This window comes from Clarias gariepinus, chromosome 5, assembly GCF_024256425.1.
Source record: "Clarias gariepinus isolate MV-2021 ecotype Netherlands chromosome 5, CGAR_prim_01v2, whole genome shotgun sequence".
NCBI lineage: Eukaryota > Metazoa > Chordata > Actinopteri > Siluriformes > Clariidae > Clarias > Clarias gariepinus.
Window position 1 is genome coordinate 32,412,407 of NC_071104.1, and position 25,693 is coordinate 32,438,099.

Consider the following 25,693-nt stretch of genomic DNA (forward strand, 5'->3'; position numbering starts at 1 on the left):
AATCAATGGACTGCTTCAGCTATTTTATGCTTTCTGCGTAATAACATTTTCCTCCAAGTCTCCAAGTTTTCCATATGAATACTCTGGCTTGCTCATTAGGGATTAAAGTTATAAATGTATAACCTATATACACTATATATAAGTTTTTTTTGTGAAAATGTCCATTGGTAAAACATCATATAAATAAATACATTTTAACTGATTTGTTATAAAATGTCTTTAATATATTTATTAATTAGAAATTTAGTTTAGTGTGATATTATAATAGGAAATATTTGAAAAATATTACAATAATAAGACTATAAAAAAATACTATAAAAAGATATTTTCACTTCTGCCATAGAGATTTCTTGCAGTGCATGGCTGACATCCTGAGAAAGTCTTCACTTTGCCCCTATGTAAAAGCCTGTAACAGTAACTATTCATATCACAATTCCATTTTTTTTTACAATAAGTATGTATCTTTTACCTTAAACATGAATATAGTATATAGTGCCCCTACACAATTTACATAATTAACCTTTAAATGTATTTTTCTATGTAAAAGATATGGATAAAATGCACAGGATGGTCTGTTTATAAACATAACTTATTTAAAGAGCTTTGAAACCTTACATGTCGAAAAACTCCAAGAGAACATTTTCTTTAAAAGTACAAAACTTATCAAAGAACAGGTATATCTTACTTACCAACAATGTTATTTTATCCTCATGGTTCGTTCTACCACCTGTTTAAGCACTACATGGTACCCGTGTGTCTTTTCAAATTGCTGCACATCTCTCTCTCTCTCTCTCTCTCTCACTCTCTCTCAGAGGCATAGTGGGATACCTGAGACGGTGGCTCGTTCTAAGAGGAGATCAGATGACCTCATCATCTCACTGGATACATCATCAGGTTACAGATGGACCTGAGCACCTTCAAAATGGCACAGCAAAGTTCTAGTAGGAAAAATAACCAAGGCAGGACAAGTGTACTGGAATGGTTGTGAGGATGGGAAAAATGTAAACTTTGAATGAAATGGTATGGGGGTCTAAGGTGGCACATTTGTTGTGGCTTCAGTATGCACCCTTTTCTTAAAAGTTTGCATATAGTATACTTTTAAAATTAGTGTGTGTCACATATATTTTAAATGTACACAATATCCAGGTAACCGATACATACAGCAGTAATGGTACAAAAATTAAAGGTACCATGGTTGCAAGCAGTTTAGTACGCTTTTTATGCTTTTTTTGGGGGTAAACCAGCTTAACGAGTGTAGTCCACTATTAGAAAATAAAAGTTTTTAATTGCATAGCCCTTACAACAAGAACATGGGAATCTGGCTCTATAAGATGAAATGTTGGTTTTATTCTGCATGCTGATTAAATTTTTTTTAACCAGACATTAATTTATAAGAAATATTATAAAAACCGTATAGTTACAAGAACCTTCAGAATCTGTGAATGTGTGCTACAGATGCATCTGTATGAGGATAAACAACCAGCTGTGTTGTCTGAGCTCCTGCCACAGGAGAGGCGCTGGGTGGTTAATATCTCTATCTGCACCCTGATTGCCTTTCATGTCTTATGCAGGTCAGGCTTGATTCTCCTTCCTTCATACACAGTATACTAAAGTAATAATGGAGTAATCCCTCAAAAGGAGCAAGGACCATTCCATAACCAACATTTATATTTAGATTTATTTACATAATATGAAAGGATACATATATAAATACATAAATAATATGCATATAAATTACCAGCATTAATTCACAATATTTACAAATAAATAATGTCCTGAGTTGATATATAAATTCACAGTACTTAACATTTAGTCATCTATAATAAGTGCATTATCCTGCATAGGGGTGTGATGGACCCAGGACCTATCTATGAAACATTTGGTGTGCAATAAAAAAGTACCCTGGATGGGACATTAGTCCATCTCTAGGCACCATGTACAACATCTTTGTGTGTAGTGGATTTGTAAGTTGATAATTCTTGGTCAAATTGGAGTCCAATGCCGAGCAACATACTGTATATTGTTTCTCCATGAAATTCCTTGTCAAGTATGTACAAAGTATATACTCTGTATATACCTTATTTGTTATATATTAAACTTTTAGTAAAACATAGCAGTGAAATTTAACTTAATCACACCTGAGTCCTGAATGATCCCTGTATTTCCAAGTCTTTTGTCCACTGCCGCTTGTTTTTTGTCCTTTATAGCAATTACTCTGGGTGAGCTTGTCCAAATGTCCAATTTCTCCATGCACTGGAGTCACTTGGTACATCCATTGTACATTGTACCAGCAATCCATCATAAAACCTACTGTAGGAAGGAAAATTTAAAAATAAACTTGCAACAGCAGTGGTTTACTCCAAGAAATTTTGCATCTGACGAAGTATTTCTTTTGATCACACAGTCCGTTCCTCTTCAGAACAAAAGCTGTGGTGTGCGTTGCGTGACATTGGTTTTAGCTCACTGAGACTTTGCGAGGCAGAAAGTGACTGCTGGAATGGTGTTGACCCACCAAGCCTCCTCTCCTGAGGTGTCCTCGGTGGGACAGGGCCAGGTATAGACCTGGATGAGTTGCGGATGAGTATGTTGTGTAGTGGTTCTCCTCTTGGTGCTCCTTAAATAGACAGTCTGGTGAAAAGTTTGTCTGTGGATGAGAAAGTTTTCACTTGTTGATTTGTTGTATTTGAAGGATCCATGCACATTTAGTTAACGATACATTTTGCTAAAGATCATAGCTTTCATTGTCAGCTATCAATGCATTAAAAGCATTGGTTCCTTATTTTCTTTCTAATTAATGATTGGCCAACCAGTCAGTTTCTGTCATATGCCAGATACCAAAAAGGAAGGGTAAGGGCTAATATGTGCTTTCTCTGAGAGGTCTATCTGCAGGACCTCAGAACCTGATTCATAAGCTTACAGACACCCAAGATTAACTAGTTTCACTATGACCGACTGGCAATAGAGGCCATGCCAGTCCTCCCATTAAGAGAGCATTGAGAATTTCTCAGGACACCTCCTACTGAAGCATATTATGCATCAGAGAAATGTACACAGATATCCCAATATAATATTTTTGCCACATCACTCACCCCTAGTGGAGCTTAACAACAAGCTTCAGCACACATATAGTGTAATAGTGGAAGCTTTTAAAAAACTGACTCACCATTCCTTGTGCAATTCCTTCTCTATTCATACATAGATACAGTCTGCTCTTTACTCCACGAATTCCCACTACTCCAGGTTTCACTGCAAACATCTTCAACCAAGCTAAAAGAAAGAATGACAAAGAGAAAAAAGAAAAAAGGCAGAATGAGTTCATTGTCAGATTACAGAACACAACCATCCCTACCATTATTTTGGTATCTGTGTATGCTCTTGAGTTATTGAGCAGTTACCAAGGAATTTTTTGTTTTTACATACTCATGGTTGCGGTTGGAAGTTCACGCCTTGAGTCATCTTGAACAGGAATACTATTGCAATATTGGGTTTTTAATGATTTCTTCTTTGAACTTTTTTTTTCTGGGACAGAATGATCGCACATACTTCTGTAATGAACACAAGGATTTTGGAACACAAGGATTTATTTATTCTGTGTTCTTTGATATCAACAAAGGGTCAAAATTCGTCATACAGAATCAAAGATATATACACCCACACACTTAGATTACTATTTTAATACTACAAAATGTATTTTCATTTGCCAAGCCCAAGGTCTCTCAAGTCGCTCTTAGAGATAATGATTGATTAGAACTGGTGGTTTCTCTTTGCCAAGATAAAAAGGTTCGACAGCACTCACTGGATTCACCAATTTTCCATCCAGTGGGAAAGTCCCAAGGAGCTCAGTACAGATCTGAGAAACATGATGTTAGATTAACAAAAGTAAGGAATGTTTTTTAGAGCCATTTCTAAACCACGGTAGATTCCAAGATCATTTCAACCTGCTGAATCATTTGCATTCATGGCATTTGGCAGTCACCCTTATTTAGAGCATCTTACTATTTTTTTGTTTGATTTCATTATGTATACGTTTATGCAGTTAAGGGTTAAGGGCTCACTCGAAGGCCCAACAGTGGCAACTTGGCGTGTTGGGGCTTGAATCTGGGACCTTCCAATCAGTAGTCCAATGTCTTAATAGGTAAGCTACCCTGCCCCAATGTCACTATCTACTGTCAAGTGAATTTCACATCACCATGGACTCAGTCGTTGCTCCATTATCGACACCTTCAAGTCTGACTGTAGGTTGCAGCTGGCCACATGGACAGAGAAAAAAGCCTTCCGGAGGAAAGGTTTCATGGTGGGTCTCATCCATTAGCATGAACAATAAGTCAGCATACAGAGGAGAGGTGCAAAGGCTAAAGGACTAGTGCATAGCCAACAACCTATCCCTGAAAAAGAGATGCTTTTTGTCTTCAGAAGCGCACAGAAGAACTAATTTTTCCATAACATCAACTGCTCCTTATTGGCGATAGGCATCTAATTACTTGGTGTTTATATGGTGGAGAACCTCAGCTGATTCGTCAACACCAGTTGTATAGCAACAACAAAATGATGCACCATATAGATCACATAATATACTCTTGAACTGTGGTTGGCACTGCACTGTCCATATCTATGCCTTTTATTTTGTTTATAGTAGTGATAATACGGTCTTGCACTTTTTCCAAGTTTAAAGACATGCACTATATAAAAATTGGCATGTTAGTTCTTTTTAATTATGTGTAGTCTCTGGTTCTGAGAAGTGTTATTTTACTTCATAACCAAGTGTTTTATCCAACCAGAACTCTGCCAGAATCTTGTTGATGGCCCCAAAAAGCAACTGCTATAGGTCCATGTTGCTAAGGGACATGCAACCAAAAATTGTTTTGTTTAATCGTTATGTTGTGTCCGACTCTTCATGACCTCATGGACTATAGCATGCCTGGCCTTCCTAGATGCTGTCCATGGCAAAGATCCTTGGCAAGGGGACTGGAGTGGGTTCCTGTTTCCTCCTCCAGAGAACCATCTACAGGCAATTTGGAAACACCAATTAGCCTAATCTGCATGTCTTTGGACTCTGGAAGGATACCGGAGAACTCAGAGGAAACACACCATCCATGACAAGAACATGCCAACTCCATGCACACAGACCCACCGCAGGAATCAAATCCGGGACCTGGAGATGCAAGGCGACAATGCTAACCACTAAGCCATCGTTCCAACGCAATCAGATATTAGGTGTGCTCAATGTATTAACTTAGTCTTGTATTTTTTGACCTTATGTTAATTTCAGAAAACTCAAAATGAATGAAAACATAGGCACTAAATATTTTTTTATATTACAGACGTATGTCTAACAATCATGCTTCCAGAGAAAAAAACAGCTAATTAAACAGAAATTCCAATATTTTTTTATGACATTCATGTTCGTGATGAGCCTACATAAACTTCTAACCACAGCAATAATTCCACACTTGCATACATGAAATGTATATAACTTACTGTGCTTAGTAGGTTCATGCACACCGCTTACAGTCCCATTGGGCTGGATCTGTAGATGATAACCAATTCCAACACGGCAATACAGGAGCAGATGCATGTTGACCTTTCCAACTGAATGATCTTCTGTTAAGAGTTTTTTAAGATTTATATATTACTAATTTTAAATATGTTGCAATTGTAATTATTATCAATTTTAAGTATGTTGTGATTGTAAAATGACTATGGGCATGAGAAAGACTCTACTAATATGAACCCCTTTATTCTATACAGTTTTAATGTTGAGTTATGTGTTATGTGTTTTAAAATGATTATTTAATATAAAATCTACGTAGGGTTTTTCTATTTTACAGCAAATGAATGAAAAAGATTAAAACAAGATTAACTGTCGATTTAACAATAATTAGGACTAACAGAGGACTTTACAGTATGTTTACTGGGTCCATTAATTATTAGCTGCAGTATAATTTTTGCCTTTAAAAAAAAACATTATTTGCTTATCATTGTCATAAAAGGCTATACAAAGACAGAGCACACACTCATTTCATCTCTGACACACTCGTGCTATCAGTGTATGGTTTAAGGAATATGTTATGTCCATGTCCTTGTGTCTCTGATTATTATGTGACTCAACAAGACAAATAAAAAGTGCACGATGAAATTTTGGGTCTGTGCAATGGTAACATAGATCATAGTGTGCTCTATTTTAGTCACACACATTCAGCATCTTTTCTGCTTGGTTTAAAGAAACAGTATAAGAAAGTCAAAGTCTGACTTTGGATGCTGCCTAAACTCTCCTTCCACTTGCAAGAGATATGACAACTTAATGCTGTATGTTGTGTAGTTAATAATAGTTGTGTATATATATATATATATATATATATATATATATATATATATACAGTATATATATATATATATACTATATGTTATATATATATATATATATATATATATACTATGTGTTGTATATATATATATATATATATATATATATATATATTTATATTTATATATATATACGCGTATGTATGTATATATATATATATACATACATACATACATACATATATATACAACATATAGTAGAAAACAATATGACTAAATCTGGTTCCTATCTATCTTTTATTTCTACTTTGCTACCATATAACATGCAAATATCCAGTGCATTACTTATAATATACAATAAGCATATAATTTTTTTCATATTGTGATAACACTTACATTTTCTTTATGCACAAATGATTTTGAGAAAGAAAAACAATATAGATGGATCTCAAATAACTGATAAAGTTATTGATAAAAAGTTGGCTATAGTCAACTTCTTAATTTTTAGTATAAGATAAAAAAAAATTATGCAACCACAATGTACAGTAAATGTTTTTCAGCTATGTATTTTACACTGTGAACAATTGAATGTCTTCCTATGCTTCGATGTGCCAAGGACAATATTTGTCCTGACACCACATTTACATAAACAAATGTGTTACTCAGATTAAATTACACTTTCTTAAACCCTCTCACTATTATACTGATAAATCCTTTGTATCATGTCCCAAATTCAACAAATCTTCATCATATGTACTAGAAAAAAGACAATAAGCAGTTTCAATGCAGTTGAAAACAAAATCTCTCATTTTTAACCAAATCAATCCTGCTAGTGTACCTTTCCTCCTCATATTTGATTCTTTGATTGACAGCAGCCACATGTGTCTGAGTCGGCTTGCCTGATCCTGGGCCAAGTCCATGTCTGACCTCTCACACCTTACACACACCCTGAGTAGCATTGCCACACACACATACATCCAGTGTAAATCCATGACAGCAGCATCAAGTCCACATGAACCAAAGGATTATCCAGGTGAGCCACATTGCCATGCCTTTTTTTCAAAGTCCTTAAAGTTGCTTGACAAACTACTGAACCTTACTGGATAATCTGTCCTCTGCTCACTATAAACAGGGTCAGTGTGTTCTCATCTCTCTCGTTCTCTCTCTCCCTCTCTCTTCTCTCTCTTGCTCTCTTTCTCTCTCACTTTATATTCTTTATCTTCCCTTATTTCCTTTCACTGATTCCTCCATGACTCTCGTGCTCATGAGAACATTCAAGGCAGATGCACAGTACAAGTGTGCACAAAGAGATAGACGTTTTACGTCTCTGACCATCGTAAACCCTTTGTCAGTGTTATCTCTACGTCTGTATCTCTGTACCAGTAGCTTTTTTTTAACAAACAAACCACGATGTGATTGATGCCTGAACAGACCTGCTCTGACTCACAGGTAGGATTGACGTAAACAACAGCAGACTTTATTATTCCACTGTAAAATTACAGTCCAGAGTTTGCATATGAACAATGGTTGACTTGTAGATGTGCGTCCAAGGAAATTATTGCTCAGAAAAAGCTTATCATGTTTACACAAATGCTGTGCTGCAGTCTTTTTTCCTCGGTTCTCAGAGAAAAAATGTTATACCATATCCATCCAGCTGAAAAGGAATGCTTTGTTTTGCATTGTATGTTAGCTGAACCATGAGAAATGGTTTTGAACTATTTTTTTTATGTGAATGCAATAATAATAATAATAATAATAATAATAATGATAATAATAATAATAGTTAAGAGCAGGGGTAGTGGTTAGTCTCCTTGCACCTCCAGGGTCGAGGTTAAATTCCCGGCCAGGCTTGATTCCCGTCTCTGTGTGAATGGAGTTTGCGTGTTCTCCCCATGCTTGGTGGTTTCCTCTGGGTACTAAGACATGCAGATGAGGCTAATCGCCATTTCTAAATTGCCTGTAATGTGAGAGTGAGTGTACTGTATGTCTGTGTGCCCTGCGATAGATTGGCACCCGCCTCATGCCCTAAGTCTCCTGGGATAGACTCCAGGCCCCCGCAACCCTGAATAGAGGATAAAGCGGTATAGACGATGAGTGAGACGATAAGCGTTAGGAACGATGGACGGGCCCAAGAACCTTTGCCATCACCAACGGGCGCGCCACACAGCCTGTGTGCATGTTAAGACCTCCAAAAATACACCACCGCCCATAAGTCACTTTTTGGCATAGGCATTATCAGAGCAATGGTGATTACGTCATAGTCATGTTGTTGTCATGGTGCTTGGGCCCTAATGATAATAATTATGGTCAGAATCATGGTGAATCAATTTTGAAAGAAATGTGCACCAGGCTACAGTGTGTATAAAGTGTGTACGTGTAAGAAATTCATTTCATTTTAGAATAGCACATAGAATAGTACAGAGACTATGGAGAAATAAAGGACTTTTTTTTTTCCTTTTTTAACACGGGTATATGACCAAACAGTAAAGACTTTTTTATTGTCGCCTGTCCTAGTGAAGGTACATAATGTTTGGAAAATGTTGAGTGAAAGTGATATGACTCATGTAACAGGGTAGGAGGCAGCAGGGAGGCAGCAGGGTCGAGTGGTTGTTATTACAGTGGAAAAAAAAAGACTCTTTTACATGACTTGCTTTTAGGCTTATAGTTTTGAATGCCAGAATGTAACACATAGTCTAGTTATGTATTTGCCTAGATTAAATAAATATATATAAAAGACCAGGGATCATAATAGTGAAAAATGTAGCAACACAATAAATATGGACATATAGCTGCAAGTAATATTTAATACATCATTGACAGTTGAACACTGCCTTGTACCCACTCCAGATTATAACACTGAGAATTACCTTCTGAGCCTGACTCTCTAACTGCTCTGGAATAGGGTCAATCTGGAGGCATGATCCATTCTTTTACTCCATTGCTCCAAATTACAATCTTCAATATTTCTAGCAAATTGAAGTTTTTTTTTTTTTTAGTTTAGTCTCACTAAGTGATTTTCTTATGGTCACATGTTTATTCTCAATAGAACTGCTTTCACTATTACTTTGACCATTAAACAGAGCTGTGATTTTTTTTTCTCCATGCATCTTTGCTAAGCATTTAGGTTTTCTCCATTTATGATAGTTTTCTGACCACATTTCTTCCACAAAGTTAAAAAATATGTTTTAATTATATGTTGGCCAGTTTTAACCGCATAATACCAGTAATACGATTCCAGTAATTTTAAATTTCCTTCATTGTTTTCTGTACTTGATACAGGCCAATAATTTGACCATTCTGAAGTGGTCTGAAGACTTTTTTTTTTGACCAGGCAGTGTTTAAATTTTAATTTAAATGTATTTGTTAAGTACACCACCATAAACAGTATGATATAAAATAAAATGCTTACGTGACTGTTTGTGAACTAAAAATGGAAAGATAAGATAAAATATAAAGTTAGAAAGATTTTACTGCTATAAAAGAAAAATTACACTATATAAAAAAGTTTAAAAAATTGGGGTTGAGTATACAAATGTACAGATTTACATGTTACAATAAATTACATTAACATAAAAATATGTACAGTGTGTAAATTATACAGAATTTGCAGAATATGCAATATAAAAAGGTATAAAAGTTAAGTACAGTCTTTCTATTCAGCACATATACTGTACATGACTGCGCAGTGAAATTCTTTATTTTTCTGATATACCAGCTTTGTTTGTAGGCTGGGGTCAAAGCTCAGGGTCAGCCATTATACGGCACCCCTGGAGCGGACAGGGTTATGTCTTGCCCATAACCCTCTCTGCTTCAGGGGTGAGGGCCTTGCCCAAGGGCCCAACATTGTCTCCCTGGTGAAGCTAGGTCTCGAACCAATCAGTAACTCAGAGCCTTAACACACTGCATCCAGAGGCTGGGGTTGGGCATTTAGTGGGAATTTAATCCAGGGCTTCCAAATGGCAGGTGCAAAACCTACCACTAAGCCATACACACACACACACGGACAATAACACTGCTGCGGACACACACATCGTTTCATTTCAACACTATGAGAGAAATAGATGGTGGCTCCATTCAAAAATAACAGCTGTGTTGCGAGTGTCGCGCTGCTAGGGGCGCGCAGCATGCTGACTGTTTAGGTCAGTGGTGACGTCATTGTATACGTCATTCTGTGGGAAACGACACAGGCCTCGAAGCGAGGCGTTTTTATTTAGAACCGCCCCTTCTGCTCGGCACAATCTCCGGAGCTTTGGAGTCACACTAAACAGTGTGTGTGTGTGTGTGTGGAGGTTCTGTGTGAGCGCAGGCGCAGAGCTCGAGATTTCTGCGTCTTTGCCTTGGAAACGTTTGCATTGAAAAGAGTGTAGCGAGTATTGTACAGCGAGCACCACGTGACCGATCAGCGCTGATCCGGCTTGAACATGGACTGTCGCGTTCTGTCAATTCAGAGTCACGTGGTTAGGGGATACGTTGGAAACAAGTCGGCTACTTTTCCTTTGCAGGTGAGAAAGTCTGTGGTTTGAAGTGTTTCGTACTAACATGTTTGTTTTCGAACGTCCACGTGCATGCGTGCGTGTGTGTGTGTTGTGTTAGGGGGTGGTGCTTAAAATGAACGGAGCAGTTACAGTGGTGTGTGTGTGTGTGTGTGTGTGTTCCTCTGTGCAGGTACTTGGCTTTGAAGTGGACTCTATAAACTCAGTACAGTTCTCCAATCACACAGGTAACTCAAGTAACAAAAGTTCAGTTCAAGTAACACACACCCAGAGACACTCTTACACTCTGATACACTCCACTGTCTGTATGTAAACGGTGTTGTATACTTCTATCCTTTTTTTTTTTTTTTAAAAAAAAAAGAAGAAGTCTTTCCTCCTACTCATGGTGAGCTTGTGTTCATCCACAGCTGGTGTTATGCACATAATTGAACTTGCCGTATGTTTCTTTAAATGATCTTTGTGCTCATCTTTTCCTGGTAGGCCATGACCTTCATACGCCCTCAAAGTTACAAATTGAGTGGCTGGTAATCTCAGTGGCTATGGTGACCAATCCAAGAACTGTAAAACTCTTCTTTCATGGGGATTTACAATGTGTAATAAATTGTCTAGGATGAGTGTATGTAATTCACTGATGTTTAGGTTAGACTAACCAGGGTAAGTGATCATTAGATTTTGAGATTTGATCATCAGACTTTTCGGCAGTATAAGTCATCTTTTATTGCACATTTGATTACCATGAATAAATATTTTAATCTATTCTTTATTGACCTACTTTATTACTTGTGCACAATAATGGTACATAAAAACATAAAAAGAACATGGATAGTGCTTGACTGTTTATGAGATATATCAATATATATATATATATATATATATATATATATATATATATATACAATATATAATATATTACACACACACACATATACACTACAGTACAAAAGTTTGCGGTCACTTTCTTACTCCATGAACGTTCCTGATTTTTATTTCTTTCTACATTGTAAAGGAATGCTGAAGGCGTCCAAAAAATACATTAATCTCATTTAAACAGTTAATGGTGAGATGTGTCTGCTACTTATGCTCTGTAAAGACTTCATAACGCCTCTAATCTTAGGTGCTGTTAATTGGTCATTTTTCAGGCTGATAACTTTTAATGAACTTCTAGTATGCGGCAGAGGTAGGTTTTGGTCTCGCCCTCCTGGGATGGCCTTCATGAGGTGTTAATATATATGAATGTTAATATATATATCAATGTGTATGAGATACAAACAGAAAATACAAGAGAGATAACAATTTTTAAGTGTAGAGAGGCTTATATGCAGTGCTGTGAAAAAAAAGTATTTGTTCTTTGCCTCTGTCTCACTTAAATAATTTAGATCATAAAACAAATATTAATATTACACAAAGATAACCGAGTAAATATAAAATGCAGTTTTAAAGATGATTTGGCCTGCAGTTCTTTAGATGTTGTTTTGGGTTCTTTTATGAGCTCTTGGATGAATTGTTGTTGTTCTTTTTGTTGGAGTAATTTTGTAGGCCGGTTATTCCTGGGAAAGTTTACCACGGTTCCAATTTTTCTCCATGTGTGGATAATGGCTCTCACAGTGGTTCACTGAAGTCCCAAAGCCTTAGAAATGGCTTGGTAACCCTTTACTTTTTCTTTAATAAATGAAATCATTATTTTAAAAATGGCATTTTGTATTTACCTGGGTCATCTTTAAGTCATGTTAAAATTTGATTGATGATCTCAATCATGTAGGTGTGAAAAATATGCAAAAAAACAGGGAAATAGTTTTTCGCAGCACTATATGGCTATGATGGTCAGTTGTCCAAATACTTTTGGACATGTCGTGTATGTCGAAGTACTACACATGACTGATTTCACTATGGCAGTTATAAACCAAGTATTGGGGGTCCTGTTATCTACTGGCCTCTTAGAGTCATTTCTTTTGATTAATGTATGATCTGTAGGTATTCTTTGGCACTAGTGTTAGGTCACTTTGTTCAGCATTAATTATGAAATATAATTGTAATTGTAATTAAGTAAATGCTTAATTATTTAAATAATAATACGTATGACATGGAAAACACTTTTAAGGGATAAAAGTCGGTGTAGGGCTGTGACACTGATTTATTTATTTTTCTAATGAAAGACATGCAGTTTTTATTTGGACTTTAGCCAGACCACAGGAGTGGCCCAGCGTTGGCTAATAATCTGTTACTGTTCAACGTAAGTCCCTGTGGAGAAAATCTGACTTACAATGTGTCTGAAATCTGTTTCGCATGGGGTCAGAGGTCAGTCTTTGTGTTCCATTAAGCTAATATAGAGAAGCTGAATATAAACATACTTTACCGTTATTTTTGTGTGTACTTTATGTATTTTTGTCCTCACATGATATGGTGAGGCTCACTTTAGTCTGTAGGAAACGTCTCAAGGCTTGTCACGAGGATTACACTTTAGCTTTCCTACTAATGATCAAACAGCCTGTGCCAAGTCCCTGCTCTGTGGCCCCCCAGAACACAGCAAGGGCCTGTTTTCACATCGTATGTGTTTCTCATATCAACGCTGTGTCCTTATTTACTCTCGCTCTCCCTCACCACCATGAGTTCTCTCTTTCTGTTTTCTTTGTCTCTTATTTCTGGGTCACTGTGATTTGGACCATGTCCCAGGAAGCGCTGAGTACTCGGGATGTTTCTCTGCTCTTAACGCCGTCTCTTAGCATCTCTGTGTTTTATTCCCATTCAAGCACCACTTCTTGCTATTTTGTCTGTTTTAGATGCTAATAAGGGCTTAATTTCGGATGTAGCTGAAGTATTTATTTCGCATTCATGTAACATTTTGAGGCTGACCACTGAGAGAGCCAGGTGTTGCAGTCTGAAATGGTTAACACAGAGATTGTAACTTTGTAAAGTTTCTTTGATTTGTCATTTGCAAACCTTAGCTAAGGTCTAATGCACATGGAATTTGCTTTGCAATTTAAAACAAGGATGCATGATTAAAGTCCTATAATGTGCAATCGTTCATCACATGGGGGTGCAGAGAGCATTCCAGTTGAACAAAAACAGGTTTTCAGAGTGCTTGTTCAATCATGAGGGATTTTTGTTTGAGCTTCTAAGTTCCAGCAAGGGGAAATCCTAATGCTGAAGCATAGACAGGCATTCGAGACATTTCTGTACTGCCAAGCTTGTGGTAGCAGTTTAGAAAAGGGCTGTATATGGCCGGGACAGTCAGGTGTCTAAATATTTTTGGACACATGGTGTATGTCCAGTTTTTGCGGTAATAGTAATGTATGATCTGTATGTAATCTTTGACGCTAGTTTTGGGTTACTTGGGTAAACATTAACCCGAACTGAACTGAACTTAACTGAACATTGAAAGCAACGTGAGAGAAAAGGTTTGGGAGTCTCAGACTAAAAAAAAAACATAGTGTCTCTTATTCGCTTCAGTGAATTAGTGTGTCTTTAGTGTAGACTATGTTGCAAGACGTTTCTATGTCGCAGCTGTCTTACATCACTTCAGATATGTTCTTCACTGCTGCAATCGTTGTAGCTATTATTCACTGCTACTCTCGTTGTTAAAAGACTTTGTGTTGAAATAGAACACTGAGACATTGTTGACAGAAACACTAGGTGGGCTGTTGTAATATGTTCAACTAAAGAGTGTTCAGCATTAGTCTAGTTTCCTTTTCCTTTATGAACGGACTGGAATTTACTGAGCATTAATCCTTAGGAATGTCCGATTTGGAGCTGAGCTCATCCCACTTGTTTTCATGCAATCACTCGACTTTCTCTTTCTTTTTGAGTCAGGTATCAGAATTAGCTAAGCAGAGTGAAGTAAAAAGGTATAGAGAGCAGTTCTGTCTGTAGATGTACTCTGAAGAAGTAAGTTAGGGCATGAAGACATTTTTGTTAACCAAATTCACCTTCCCTTTTTACCAGATGTGTGCAAATGATCCATGCTGAAGAACAAGTATCACAAAACTGTACCAGATTAGTGTTTTTTAGTATATGAAGAAGTTGCATTATTATTTTATTTTTTTTACACCTTTTTACTTGATTTTTTCTGGACCCAAATATTTTACTATCGTAATATATTATATACCGTACACTACTAGTCAAAAGTTTGAATGCAAAGTTTAATTCCATGTTTTTTTTTTTTTTTAGATTTTTATGTTATTTATGGTAATTATTTCTACAATGCAGAAGGCGTTACTAATCTTTTTAAACAGTTGATTGATTAGATATTGAGATGTATTTGCTCCTTATGCTATGTAAATCCCTCATAATGCTGGTTGTTAATTGGTGATTTCTAAAGCTGGTGACTCCAAATGAACTTTTGGTCTTGCTTTTCTAGGAAGGTCTTTATAAGAGCCAGTTTCATCATGGGACTTGATGGGTTTTGCAAAAGCACTTGACACAATACTGTTCTTGCAAGAATCGTTCCCATTGTCGCCATGCACCTTCAGGGTCCGGGTTCGTTTCCCATCTTGGGGTTTGTGTGCATGAAGTTTGCATGTTTAAGATGGAGTTCTCCCTGTGCTTGTTGGGTTCCCTCTGGGTACTCCGGTTTCCTCCCAAAGCCAAAATTGCCTATAGTGTGTAAATACGCATGTTTTTTTTTTAGATTAGAATCAACTTTATTGTCACTGCACATGTAGGTACAAGGCAACGAAATACAGTGATGGTCAGCATGTGAATTTTGACATGAGGTCCTACCACGGTCGCAAAAATGGGAATAAATACAATGGTCCCCATTGGCCTCCACGGCCCCTAGTTGGACTATGGAGGATCCTAGCTGATCTTCGCATTTTAAAACAATAACTGACTGTTGTTGTTGATGTTTAATCATTTAATGTAGTACATGTTATTTTATAGTTTGGAAATATCCAGTATTTTACCGGAATGTAGAAAATAAATCATAAAGCAAAAAACATTAAATTAGAAAGTGTGTCCAAACATGGACCGGTACTGTTTACAGGTGATCAGCTTGTGAAAACCAAACATGGAGTCAGTTTTAGATGCTAGCTAGTACAACCTGCTGTTGGGTATGAAGAACTCATTGCTGAACATCTTCTTTCTGTCTGTTTGTCTGTCATTTTCTTTCACTAGGTTATAAGCACTGGAAAGGACAAGTGCTAACTGCGGATGAGCTACACGTCCTTTACGAAGGGATTAAACTTAACAAACTGAACCATTATGACTACGTGCTCACAGGTACATGAATTCTGAAACATCATCTTCATCATTCAGCTGTTTAAATATGTAATTACAACATGGTGTGGGCAGTAAGCTGAAATGCCTTCTTGTGGATGGAAAATTTACTTTTTTTTTAATTGAGGGTCACTGTTGTTGGAATAATTGTTGGAAACTACACTGAAGAGTCAGATACAATGGAATAAACTAAAGAACCGAGAAACTCCACAGGGTTGAGACACAAACCAGTGAATGAAATATAGAACAGGTGGACACAATCAGTGTAGAATCCAAAAAATAATCCCTCTTTTACCTTAAAATTAATGTAATCCCCTCAAAAAACATTTCCACTGCATTCCTTCCCTGACATCAAAAGACATCATGACATCATGCCAACCACATCATGTCATAATGTCTCGTTAACACAGGTGAGCGTGTAGACGAGGACAAGGCTGGAGATCATTCTGTCATGCTGATCGGGTTAGAATAACAGACTGGAAGCTTTTAAAGGAGGGTGGTGCTTGAAATCATTGTTCTTTCTTTGTTAACCAAGGTTACCTTCCAGGAAATATATAAAGTCATCATTGCTTTGCACAAAAATGAATCACAGGCAAGGGTATTTCTAAAAGTAAGACCGCACCTAAATCAACAATTTATCGGATCATCAAAAACTTTAAGAAGAGAGGTTCAGTGTTGTGAAGAAGGATTTAAGGTGTCCAAGAAAGTCTTAACAAGTGCCAGTCACCACCACCAAAAAAATCACCATTAATGCAGAGCTTGGTCAGAAATGGTAGGGTGTGAGTGCATCTACATGCACAGTGAGACACAGACGTTTGGAGGTTGGACTGGCTTCAAGAAGGGTAGCAAAAAAGCCAATTCTCGCTATAAAAAAACATAAGAGAAAAATTGATTAAAATTTTTTTTTGCTAAAGGTACAAGGATAGATAAGATAAGATAAGATTGCTGAGGACTGCGGTAAAGTCATTTTGTTGGATTAATCCCCTTTCCAGTTGTTTGGGGCTCCGGGAAAGAAAAGCTTTTCCAGAGAAGAAAATATGAGTGTTTATATTAGTCCTGTTTCATGCCAACAGTAAAGTATCCCGGGACCATTCATGTCAGGGATTGCTTTCCAGCCAAGGTAGTCGGCTCACTCACAATTGGTCCAAAAACATTCTCCGAGAGCAATTTCTTCCAACAATCCAAGAACAGTTGGGTGACGAGCAATGCCTTTTCTAGCATAATAAAGCACCTTGCCATATGGCAAAAAATTTGGGGCCATGGCCAGGACACTTCCCAAACCTTAATCCCTTTGACAACTTGGTTCAATCCTCATAAAACTAAAACCCACAAATTCTGACAAACTCCAAACACTGATTATTAAAGAATGTGCTGCCATCAGTCAGGATGTGGTCCAGAAATTGATTGACTCTATATGTCAATATAAGCTTTTGACACTTATGTGTGCTTCTAATACTTTAGTATATCTCAGTGACATCTCATTAAAAGACTTAAAAACACTAAAGCAGCAGACTTTGTGTCATTCTCAAAACTTTTGGCAATGGGCAAATAAATTTGGCAAATGCAATAAATGTCTTTGGTCATTCAGAAGTTTAAATCAAGCTTGTAAACACTGTCTGACTCTCTATGAGTTCTTGTCTGATTAAAAATCTCCTCATGATTAGGTTACTCCCGGGATGTGTCTTTCCTGGAGATGGTGGTGGACATTGTGAAGGAGTTGAAGAGTGCCAATCCCAGTCTTGTATATGGTAAGGAGCGGAACATCCAAGATTTAAAAAGTTTCCTAAAATGAAATGAAAGGCCTATCATGATTCTTATTGTTTTCTTCCTAACTTTGTCTTGTATCACATGCTTTCATATATTTTATCTATTCCTATTAATTTGCCTTTTTAAAACCAAACTTTCTAAAACAATGACACCTGTTGTGAAAAAAGACTACAGCAGCATCTGTTGGTCAAATGCATGTAGTAAAGATTCTGTAAATTCTGTGTGGTAGTAGAGGACATACAGTAGTACTGTTCATTGTACAGTGGGCACTATGCACAAAGGCTGCATTGCTTTAAGCGCTTCCCTTCTTACCCTGACGCACCGTTCATGACCGCATGATCTTTTCCATTTGCTCCAAAGTCCAATCTTAATGCTCCCTAGCAAACTGAAGCCTTTTGTATTAGTCTGTTTAGTCTGTTCACAATCCTGTGAGTTGTTGTCACATTTGGAAATGCTCTTACGTTTACTATTAAACATGGATTTGATTTGTACTGTCCATTTTACCAATGCAACTTCACCGAGCATTAAGGTGATCTCCGATTATAATCAATAATGATTTTTTCCAACCACATTTGTTCCATGAAGTTGACATTTTAACACTGTCCCTCCAGGTTTTAATAATGCATTCCAGTAATTTAATTGCTTTCTTTGCTTGATGCAGGTCAGTCAGTTGACTCTTAATATGATGACTGGGCAGTGAATCTTTACATTAACTATTTACAGTCATTACCATTAAAAAATATATATATATATATATTCTGTGTTTCTGCAGAACTGCAATTTTCCTCTGGATTAATTCAGATTTATCTAGATTTATATGATTTTATACTCCATATTACTAATTCACTGGATCTCTTAATGCAGAACAGTCACATGGTTGTGTGTTTTTGGCAGAAGTTATCATGCCCTGATGCAACAAAATGAGAAAAGAGTATTGATTTGGCCCAGCTAGAGAGAAGTACGTGAGGTAATGTTTAAACATGTGTTCATTTGTTTGCAGTTTGTGATCCAGTCATGGGAGATAATGGATCAATGGTGAGTACTTTTCATTATACTACCATCACTTTATTATTATTATTATTATTATTATTATTATTATTATAATGATAAAGGGGGGGGGGTTTAAGGAGGGAGGAAGAAAATAAGGAAAGTAAAAAGGTGAAGGGGTGCACATGTGGGTCTGGAGGCAGTGCCCTCATAGCATGCGGGCAGATAGGAGGAGTGGGCCCACGTGGGTAGTGCCTCCTACATGCTCCCTAGAATAGCTCCTCTGGCTGACTGGGTGTTCTTGGGTGCAGCCACAGATGGGAGTTCCATCGTGATGTGTGGCGGCTGGGCATCTTTCAGCACAGCGGCCTTTTCCTCTTTGGCAGCAGGATCACGAGGGCTGGCTCTTAGCGAAAGTGAAAGTGCGCCAGTGCAGTCTTGTCACAGCTGTTCTATCCCTTTGAGGTCCCAGGGGCGCCGGACATCACATGCCACTCTTCTACGTGACTCTTGGCTTTTACCTCCAGACCTCGGGCTAAACTCCCTGCTTATTTTTATAATGTACAGGGATAATATAATTTTATAATGCACATTTCAGATGAATATCCACCAACTGCACAATTTTTGCAATAAATTAGTTCAATATATGAGGGGCGTATATAAATCAAACCACAATTTGCGATGAAATGTCTGGAGAATGAAGGTGTAAAACCAACTGACATTTACCGGACAGAAGACTTCAAACAATTTGGCCGTCTGATCCTTGAACATCGATGGATAACTTGGATAACATAAATATTTAGTAATGTTCTGATAGATGTTGATTACAGTATAACTGCACCACATTGTGTATGTACTATATGCAGTTATGCATTGAATCAGGTGATCCAGGTGAGCAGTGATTATGGATGAAATATTCCTTCAGTGAGGGACGATGTCTCGTATCACAACTTCCTCCGTTCTTTTTTTCTTTTCGCTTCATAATTTTCTCAAATTCTCATTTAATAAAAAAAATATATTAGAATATAATGATTTTATTGGAAGGTGAAAAGAACACAAACCTCTACAGTGTTGCCTCCCATCAAGTCTGGAGAAATCATCCTGCTGTACATTTATACATCTTGTTTCCTGTTCTGTTTGCAGTACGTTCCAGAAGCCCTGCTACCTGTGTACAGGGATAAAGTCGTGCCAGTGTGTGACATCATTACTCCCAACCACTTTGAAGCAGAGTGAGTGCACTTATCTGATTTTCTGTCTCAGGAGCTTTTATGCCAGACCTGCGACGTCCATTTGACAGTGGGCAGATAATCACTTGGGTGAAACACTTGGTCAAATTAAACTCTACATAAATAACGCATCTGTCATGGTGAGTGCTTACCTCAGGGTTTTTTAATCTCCACAGAGCTGATTTTGCGAGAGATTTTCATTCAATCATTTCTGTCCTTTAAGAGGAAGGATGGCACTGGACACTAGACTGACTGCTGTTTGGGTGGAATGAAAGTCTGTATGAACTAAATGCAGCTTTAACAGGTCTGGGGGCCAGGGGTAGCTCAGTGGTTAAGGCATTGGACTACGGTTCGGAAGATCCCAGGTTCAAACCCCACAACCACCAAGTTGCCACTGTTGGGCCCTTGAGCAAGGCCCTTAACCCTCAACTGCTCAGATGTGTATTGAGATAAAAATGTAAGTCGCTCTGGATAAGAGCGTCTGCCAAATGCCCAAATGTAAATGTCTTTATGGATAAGACTGAAGAGTTCTGGTCTATATGAATTATATAACCGTTATTATTCCCGTCTGGTGGTCGTTGTTAGGAATGCCTTTCAGAATTACACAGCAAATCTTTAACAGCTACTAATGCACATATTGCAGTGGTTGGTGTTTATCTGGTGGGTCGTATCAATTTTGTCCTTGCTAAAGGTTGTGTCAATTGGACAACAACAGTCAATCCAGCTGCAGATTCAAGAAAGATCCAACAGGTGGTGCTATAATATCACTGACAAAAAACTAAAAAGTGACAAAAGCCTGCATGTGTGGTTCGTTTTAAATAATAGTCAAAGAGAATGTCGAGTGTTCTGGAGTATTTCACTGTCATGAACAAAGATCAGTGATATGTAGTTTGTCAGACATGTTCCAGCGACATTTCAACAGCAGGCACTACAAACATGTTTAATAGTGTTTGCTGGGCTATTTTAGCCATGAAAATATCTCTTTAGTCGCGTAGCAGATGATAAAATTTTTTTTTTAAAGCAGCTGTTTTCACACAAAGAATCTGTTATGTCAACAAATGTTTATATTAAAATTTAGGGATGCACCAATATCACTTTTTTAAATATATATATATATTTTTTTTTTAAGTACAAGCATTAATAAGTGTTTGACTACTTGCCGATTTCGAGTATCGAGGCAAGTACATGTCCTTTTCCTAAAGCACAACAAAAAAAACAGGACTTTTCAGTGAGCCACTTTTGATCGTCCAAATGTCAGAGATGAAACTGAACGTTGAAATGGCTATCAGGTGTACTTCTTCACAAATTTGAACTTTTTTATGGCACTTACTTATTTATTTATTTTCTTGTTTGTTTATATTTGTTACATAATCTAATCATTATAATGGACAGTAACTATAATTTTTTACATTATTATTATAATTAGCCGAAAAAACACCTCATCTCCCTTTGCGAGCTCTTTGGAGTCCTTTAGTACCATCGTACCAACTGCTCATGAATAACAACAGCATTACAATGTTATTGCTGAATATAACAACATAAACTTTATAACAACATAAACTTTACAAAAACATTTTACATTTAAAAGTTCTGTCATGTAGTAACATGGGTTTCATTTTGTGCATGTGCACATAGAAATTCTGAATCATTTTCGTGATTGTCATGATAGTTATATTTTCCAAGAAAAAGTTTATAACCCAGCTGCCTGTTTGTGTTTATAAAACTTAATAAATAGCTTTAGTGCACTTTTACTTTTGTCACTGTTGAGATGCACCAAGAGATGCACTGCTAGCAGGACAGACATACCAGCGTGAGATGCACTGCAAGCTTAACCTTACTTATCCTCAGTGACATTAAACTTAGAGGTGAGAAAACAGTGGTATCTGTGCAGTAGTGTCAGAACAATTTTACAAGAGTGATATTATGTATTTGTACAAAAAGCAGAAAATGCTGTGCACACACAAAAATTATTTATTGAGTCTTGCACATGCATAATTCCCTCTGAAACCACAAATAGATAAACATAAAATAATAATGTTGTGGCTTTATGCAGTTTAAATGAGGCTGCACAACCTGATATGTAGTGTAATGTATGAGTGTTATGTATTAGAACAGTAATTTGTCTATTTAGATGTACTTCTCTACATGTCCACAAGGTGTCTCTTTTCACACTTTTCCTAAAATAATGTTTGGCTCTATGCATGCAACAAAGCTTAAGCAAACCATACATAGCTTCCTGTATGGGAGGTTTCTTCTGCATAAGCAATATATAGATTTATGGCATTGTTTTCTTTTGTTTTTGTTTTTTTACATATTTTTTACACACAGTCTGTTGAGGAAATAAGGAAACGATGAAGCTCGTGTTGTAATAGTTAGTTTAAGTTTAATATTTTTGTAGTGTCATTTATCCAGTGTGAAAACATGACACATACAAGTTCATCTTTGCATGAAGATAAATGTTTATTTTTTCATCTGAAAGGCTCCTGACGGGCAGAAAGATTTCTACAGAACAGGATGCCGTTGAGGTGAGTCTCCACATTCTCTGTGCTGTGTGGTGTTTCAAAGCAGCTCTGCACTGTGTCAACATACTTGTATACGAATAAAACCTGTTTCTTATTCTAAATTTGATTAAACACTTAAGGCTTTTCTCATGTAGGCAATGGATCTGCTGCATGCTATGGGTCCTGACACTGTGGTCATCACTAGCTCAGACCTGCTCTCTCCTTTGGGGGATCAGTATCTAGTGGCCCTTGGGAGCAAAAACACAGGTGTGTGAACAATGTATTGCCTACGCATTCGTCAGGAAGATAAAAAGAAAGTAGTATATTAGTTTAATACTTCAATAAAATAAAATCTGAAAAAAGCAAATCTGGAAACTTGTTCCTTTATGATCCGAGCCCTCGAGCGCTGCATTCACTCTCTGGTGCATGGAGCTGCCTTTAGCAAAATAATTCACATAATTTCATGTGACTACATTCAACAAGCTTGTCTTTTTAATGTCAACTGTATGTAAGATTTTGTGAACTGGCATTAAATTGACAATGCTGAGCCTGTTTGTAGGTGTAGTCTGACTGGGATCGTAAAAGGTAAGGATAAGCAAAATATCACTTAGCTTTGTTTGTGGAGTTAAGCGTTTAATATTCTGGAATATTTTTTACAGTTAGTACACGTTAGAATTTATATGTATTTAAGAGGTGTTTGTGTGTGTAGGTGGTTTAAGCAAAAATTGGCTTATGTTTGAACTACATTGTTATGCCAAGATAGCACAGCCACATAGGAACTGATAAACACTTCAGAACCTGCAGAACGGAGAACCTGACGTCTGTTTTTATTCACAAAAGGTTAAAGTTTCCACTCTGCTGCTATACCTTTAATATAATTAGCATAGATAATCTATGACAGAATCACAGAATAGACCTGTGCAATTATATAATCACAAAAGAATGCAATTCATTACATGCATATCCACATGATCGGGAATTCATATAGTTTGTCAATAATTTAAGAATTACTTTATTTGTTTATTTTTAAATAATTTTGAGTTGAGCTTAGATAAATACATTACGTTCAAATACAAAAGGGGGGAACATTTAATAGTACATATCACAGTTCAAGTTAAAAAGAGACTGGAGAAATTTGTGTAGAAGATGTAGAAGGAAAATAAAATAAATACCTATTTAATTTAAGAATTACATGTCACTGTTGTGCAAGAATATTTAAGGCATTAAGCATGATGGTTTAGGATCCACAAATCTTAAAATGCTGTCCTTTAAAATAAGGCAATAAAAAAAAAGTGCTAGTTAAATTGTGTTCTGTTACGGCTACAGCTGCTCATTATATATAATCCCAATATTTATCATACCATTTACGTCTTCTTCTAATACGTGTAGTGACTGTTTTCCAGACAGCATGTAAACATGGATGATATTAAACTGTTTAAAAGTACCAATCACACTGTAGTCACAGTAACCACCAAGTTGTTGTATATATTTCCACATTGCCAGTGTGTTTTGTTTATTTTAGTTCAAGCAGATGGCAGTAAAGAGAAGCAGCGGATCCGACTGGACATTCCCAAAGTAGATGCTGTGTTTGTGGGGACTGGCGATCTGTTCGCAGCCTTGCTGCTGGCGTGGACACACCACCACCCTAAAGATCTCAAAGTATGATTCAATTTAGTGCAATGTATTCTGTATACTATAACTGATTATTAATTATCATAGATGCACTGACTTCAGAAATAATAATAGTAACCGATGAGGCTTACTTCATTCTTATGTTTTCTTTTCTTAATTCCTTGATTAGAAACTTTACCTGGAAAAATTAAAAACCAAAACCCCAAACACCATCTTTATACTGCTTCAATTTTTGCCTAGTGACATGCCTTTTTTTTTTTTTTTTTTAATGCATGGTATGAAAATATAGTGTTGTTTACATTTTTGTAGACACCAAGCACTCAGCTCTTTGGACAAATTTATTCTAGCAGTGTATCATAGCAGTGTAGTAAACCATTAAAGGACTGTCTCATGTGCTAGTGTTCACCAGAAAACATGTTATAAATACTGTGGAGGAAACAACAGTAGAGAAAGAGGAAGTTCCTCAAAAATCAGATGACTGTAAAAAAAAAAAAAATGCTGTGTGACATGTGTGTTACTGATGCACAGCTCAGCGACACTCAATTCCCCTGCTATCTTTTTACTTACTGTAACATCCTACACTGTTGGTCAAAGGAAAAGTTTTCCTTTTTTTTCTAATTTCAGTAAGATTAGTAGTTCCTGAAATATTATATATGGTCTACAAGAATCAAGAGTGTGCAGGTGTTTAGCTGTTCCAAAGTGAATGGCAAGTGTGTGTGTGTTTTACAGTTGGCAAATGTAAGTTGTGTCTATACTCAGGAGAATCTCTAAGCCACCAGTTCATTACTAATGGATCTTTAAAAGATGAGGACAGAAGCGACATTGTAGACAGCAGAGAGCTTTAGAAACACTTCATTTGGGTCTCTCTAGCTCCACTTTAGCTGCAAACATCTGCATAACATTGCCTTTTGTGGTGTTTTAACAGAAAGCCTGTGAGAAGACGGTTTCTGTGATGCAGCATGTTATTAAGAGGACTATTACCTACGCCAAGAGTAAGACCAAAATCTCAGAACACCGTACTTCCATAATACTGTAATTAAACAGCTCTGGGTTATAGACAGTGGTGTATAACAGAAACAGAGAATTATGGGAGGAAACTTTTACCAAGTTCTGGCATTGACTGAAGCGATTTTCTCCTTTTCTCCCTCAGATGCAGCTGGTCCTGACCAGAGACCGAGTCCTGCACAACTGGAACTGAGAATGGTACAAAGTAAAGCAGACATTGAGGATCCAGCCATAACGGTTAATGCTGTGGTGTTGTAGGATTTCTCTCTCATTTCCGGCCACATCACTTTGGTTGAGATTATAGAGAAAGGAATGGTTGTAGGGAAAGAAAGACTTCAGTTAATAACCAGATACTAACTAAAGCCATGTTGGCGTCTGTGTTTGACTTCAGTAACAGTACTGATAAGGATAGAACTGTGCTGCTTTATATGAATGAAAGAAAATACTGATAAGGACTTACTATAACCAGCCGATCAGTGGTATGCTGCTAAAATAAAGGATATCAGTCTAATCACAGTACCAGCACAGCAATATCATATATTTGATGACAGTCAGGCTTACTGATTGG

At 36.9% G+C, this 25,693-nt stretch overlaps 2 protein-coding genes across 2 annotated transcripts; one reads left to right on the forward strand and one right to left on the reverse strand.

The window, feature by feature from the left end:
• Positions 1-2,455: 2,455 nt before the first annotated feature.
• On the reverse strand, positions 2,456-7,223 carry fgf9 (fibroblast growth factor 9). The gene is made up of 4 exons (XM_053496977.1): positions 7,142-7,223; positions 5,479-5,601; positions 3,164-3,267; positions 2,456-2,644 (listed from the first exon to the last, which is right to left on the reverse strand). Exons 1-4 carry the CDS (start codon positions 7,221-7,223, stop codon positions 2,456-2,458), a joined length of 498 nt encoding a protein of 165 aa, XP_053352952.1.
• Positions 7,224-10,530: 3,307 nt separating this feature from the next.
• On the forward strand, positions 10,531-25,452 carry LOC128524148 (pyridoxal kinase-like). The gene is made up of 11 exons (XM_053496536.1): positions 10,531-10,805; positions 10,969-11,023; positions 15,906-16,010; positions 17,672-17,755; positions 18,775-18,809; positions 19,905-19,990; positions 22,467-22,512; positions 22,644-22,755; positions 24,011-24,147; positions 25,046-25,112; positions 25,271-25,452. Exons 1-11 carry the CDS (start codon positions 10,725-10,727, stop codon positions 25,381-25,383), a joined length of 921 nt encoding a protein of 306 aa, XP_053352511.1. The 5' UTR covers positions 10,531-10,724; the 3' UTR covers positions 25,384-25,452.
• Positions 25,453-25,693: the final 241 nt, after the last annotated feature.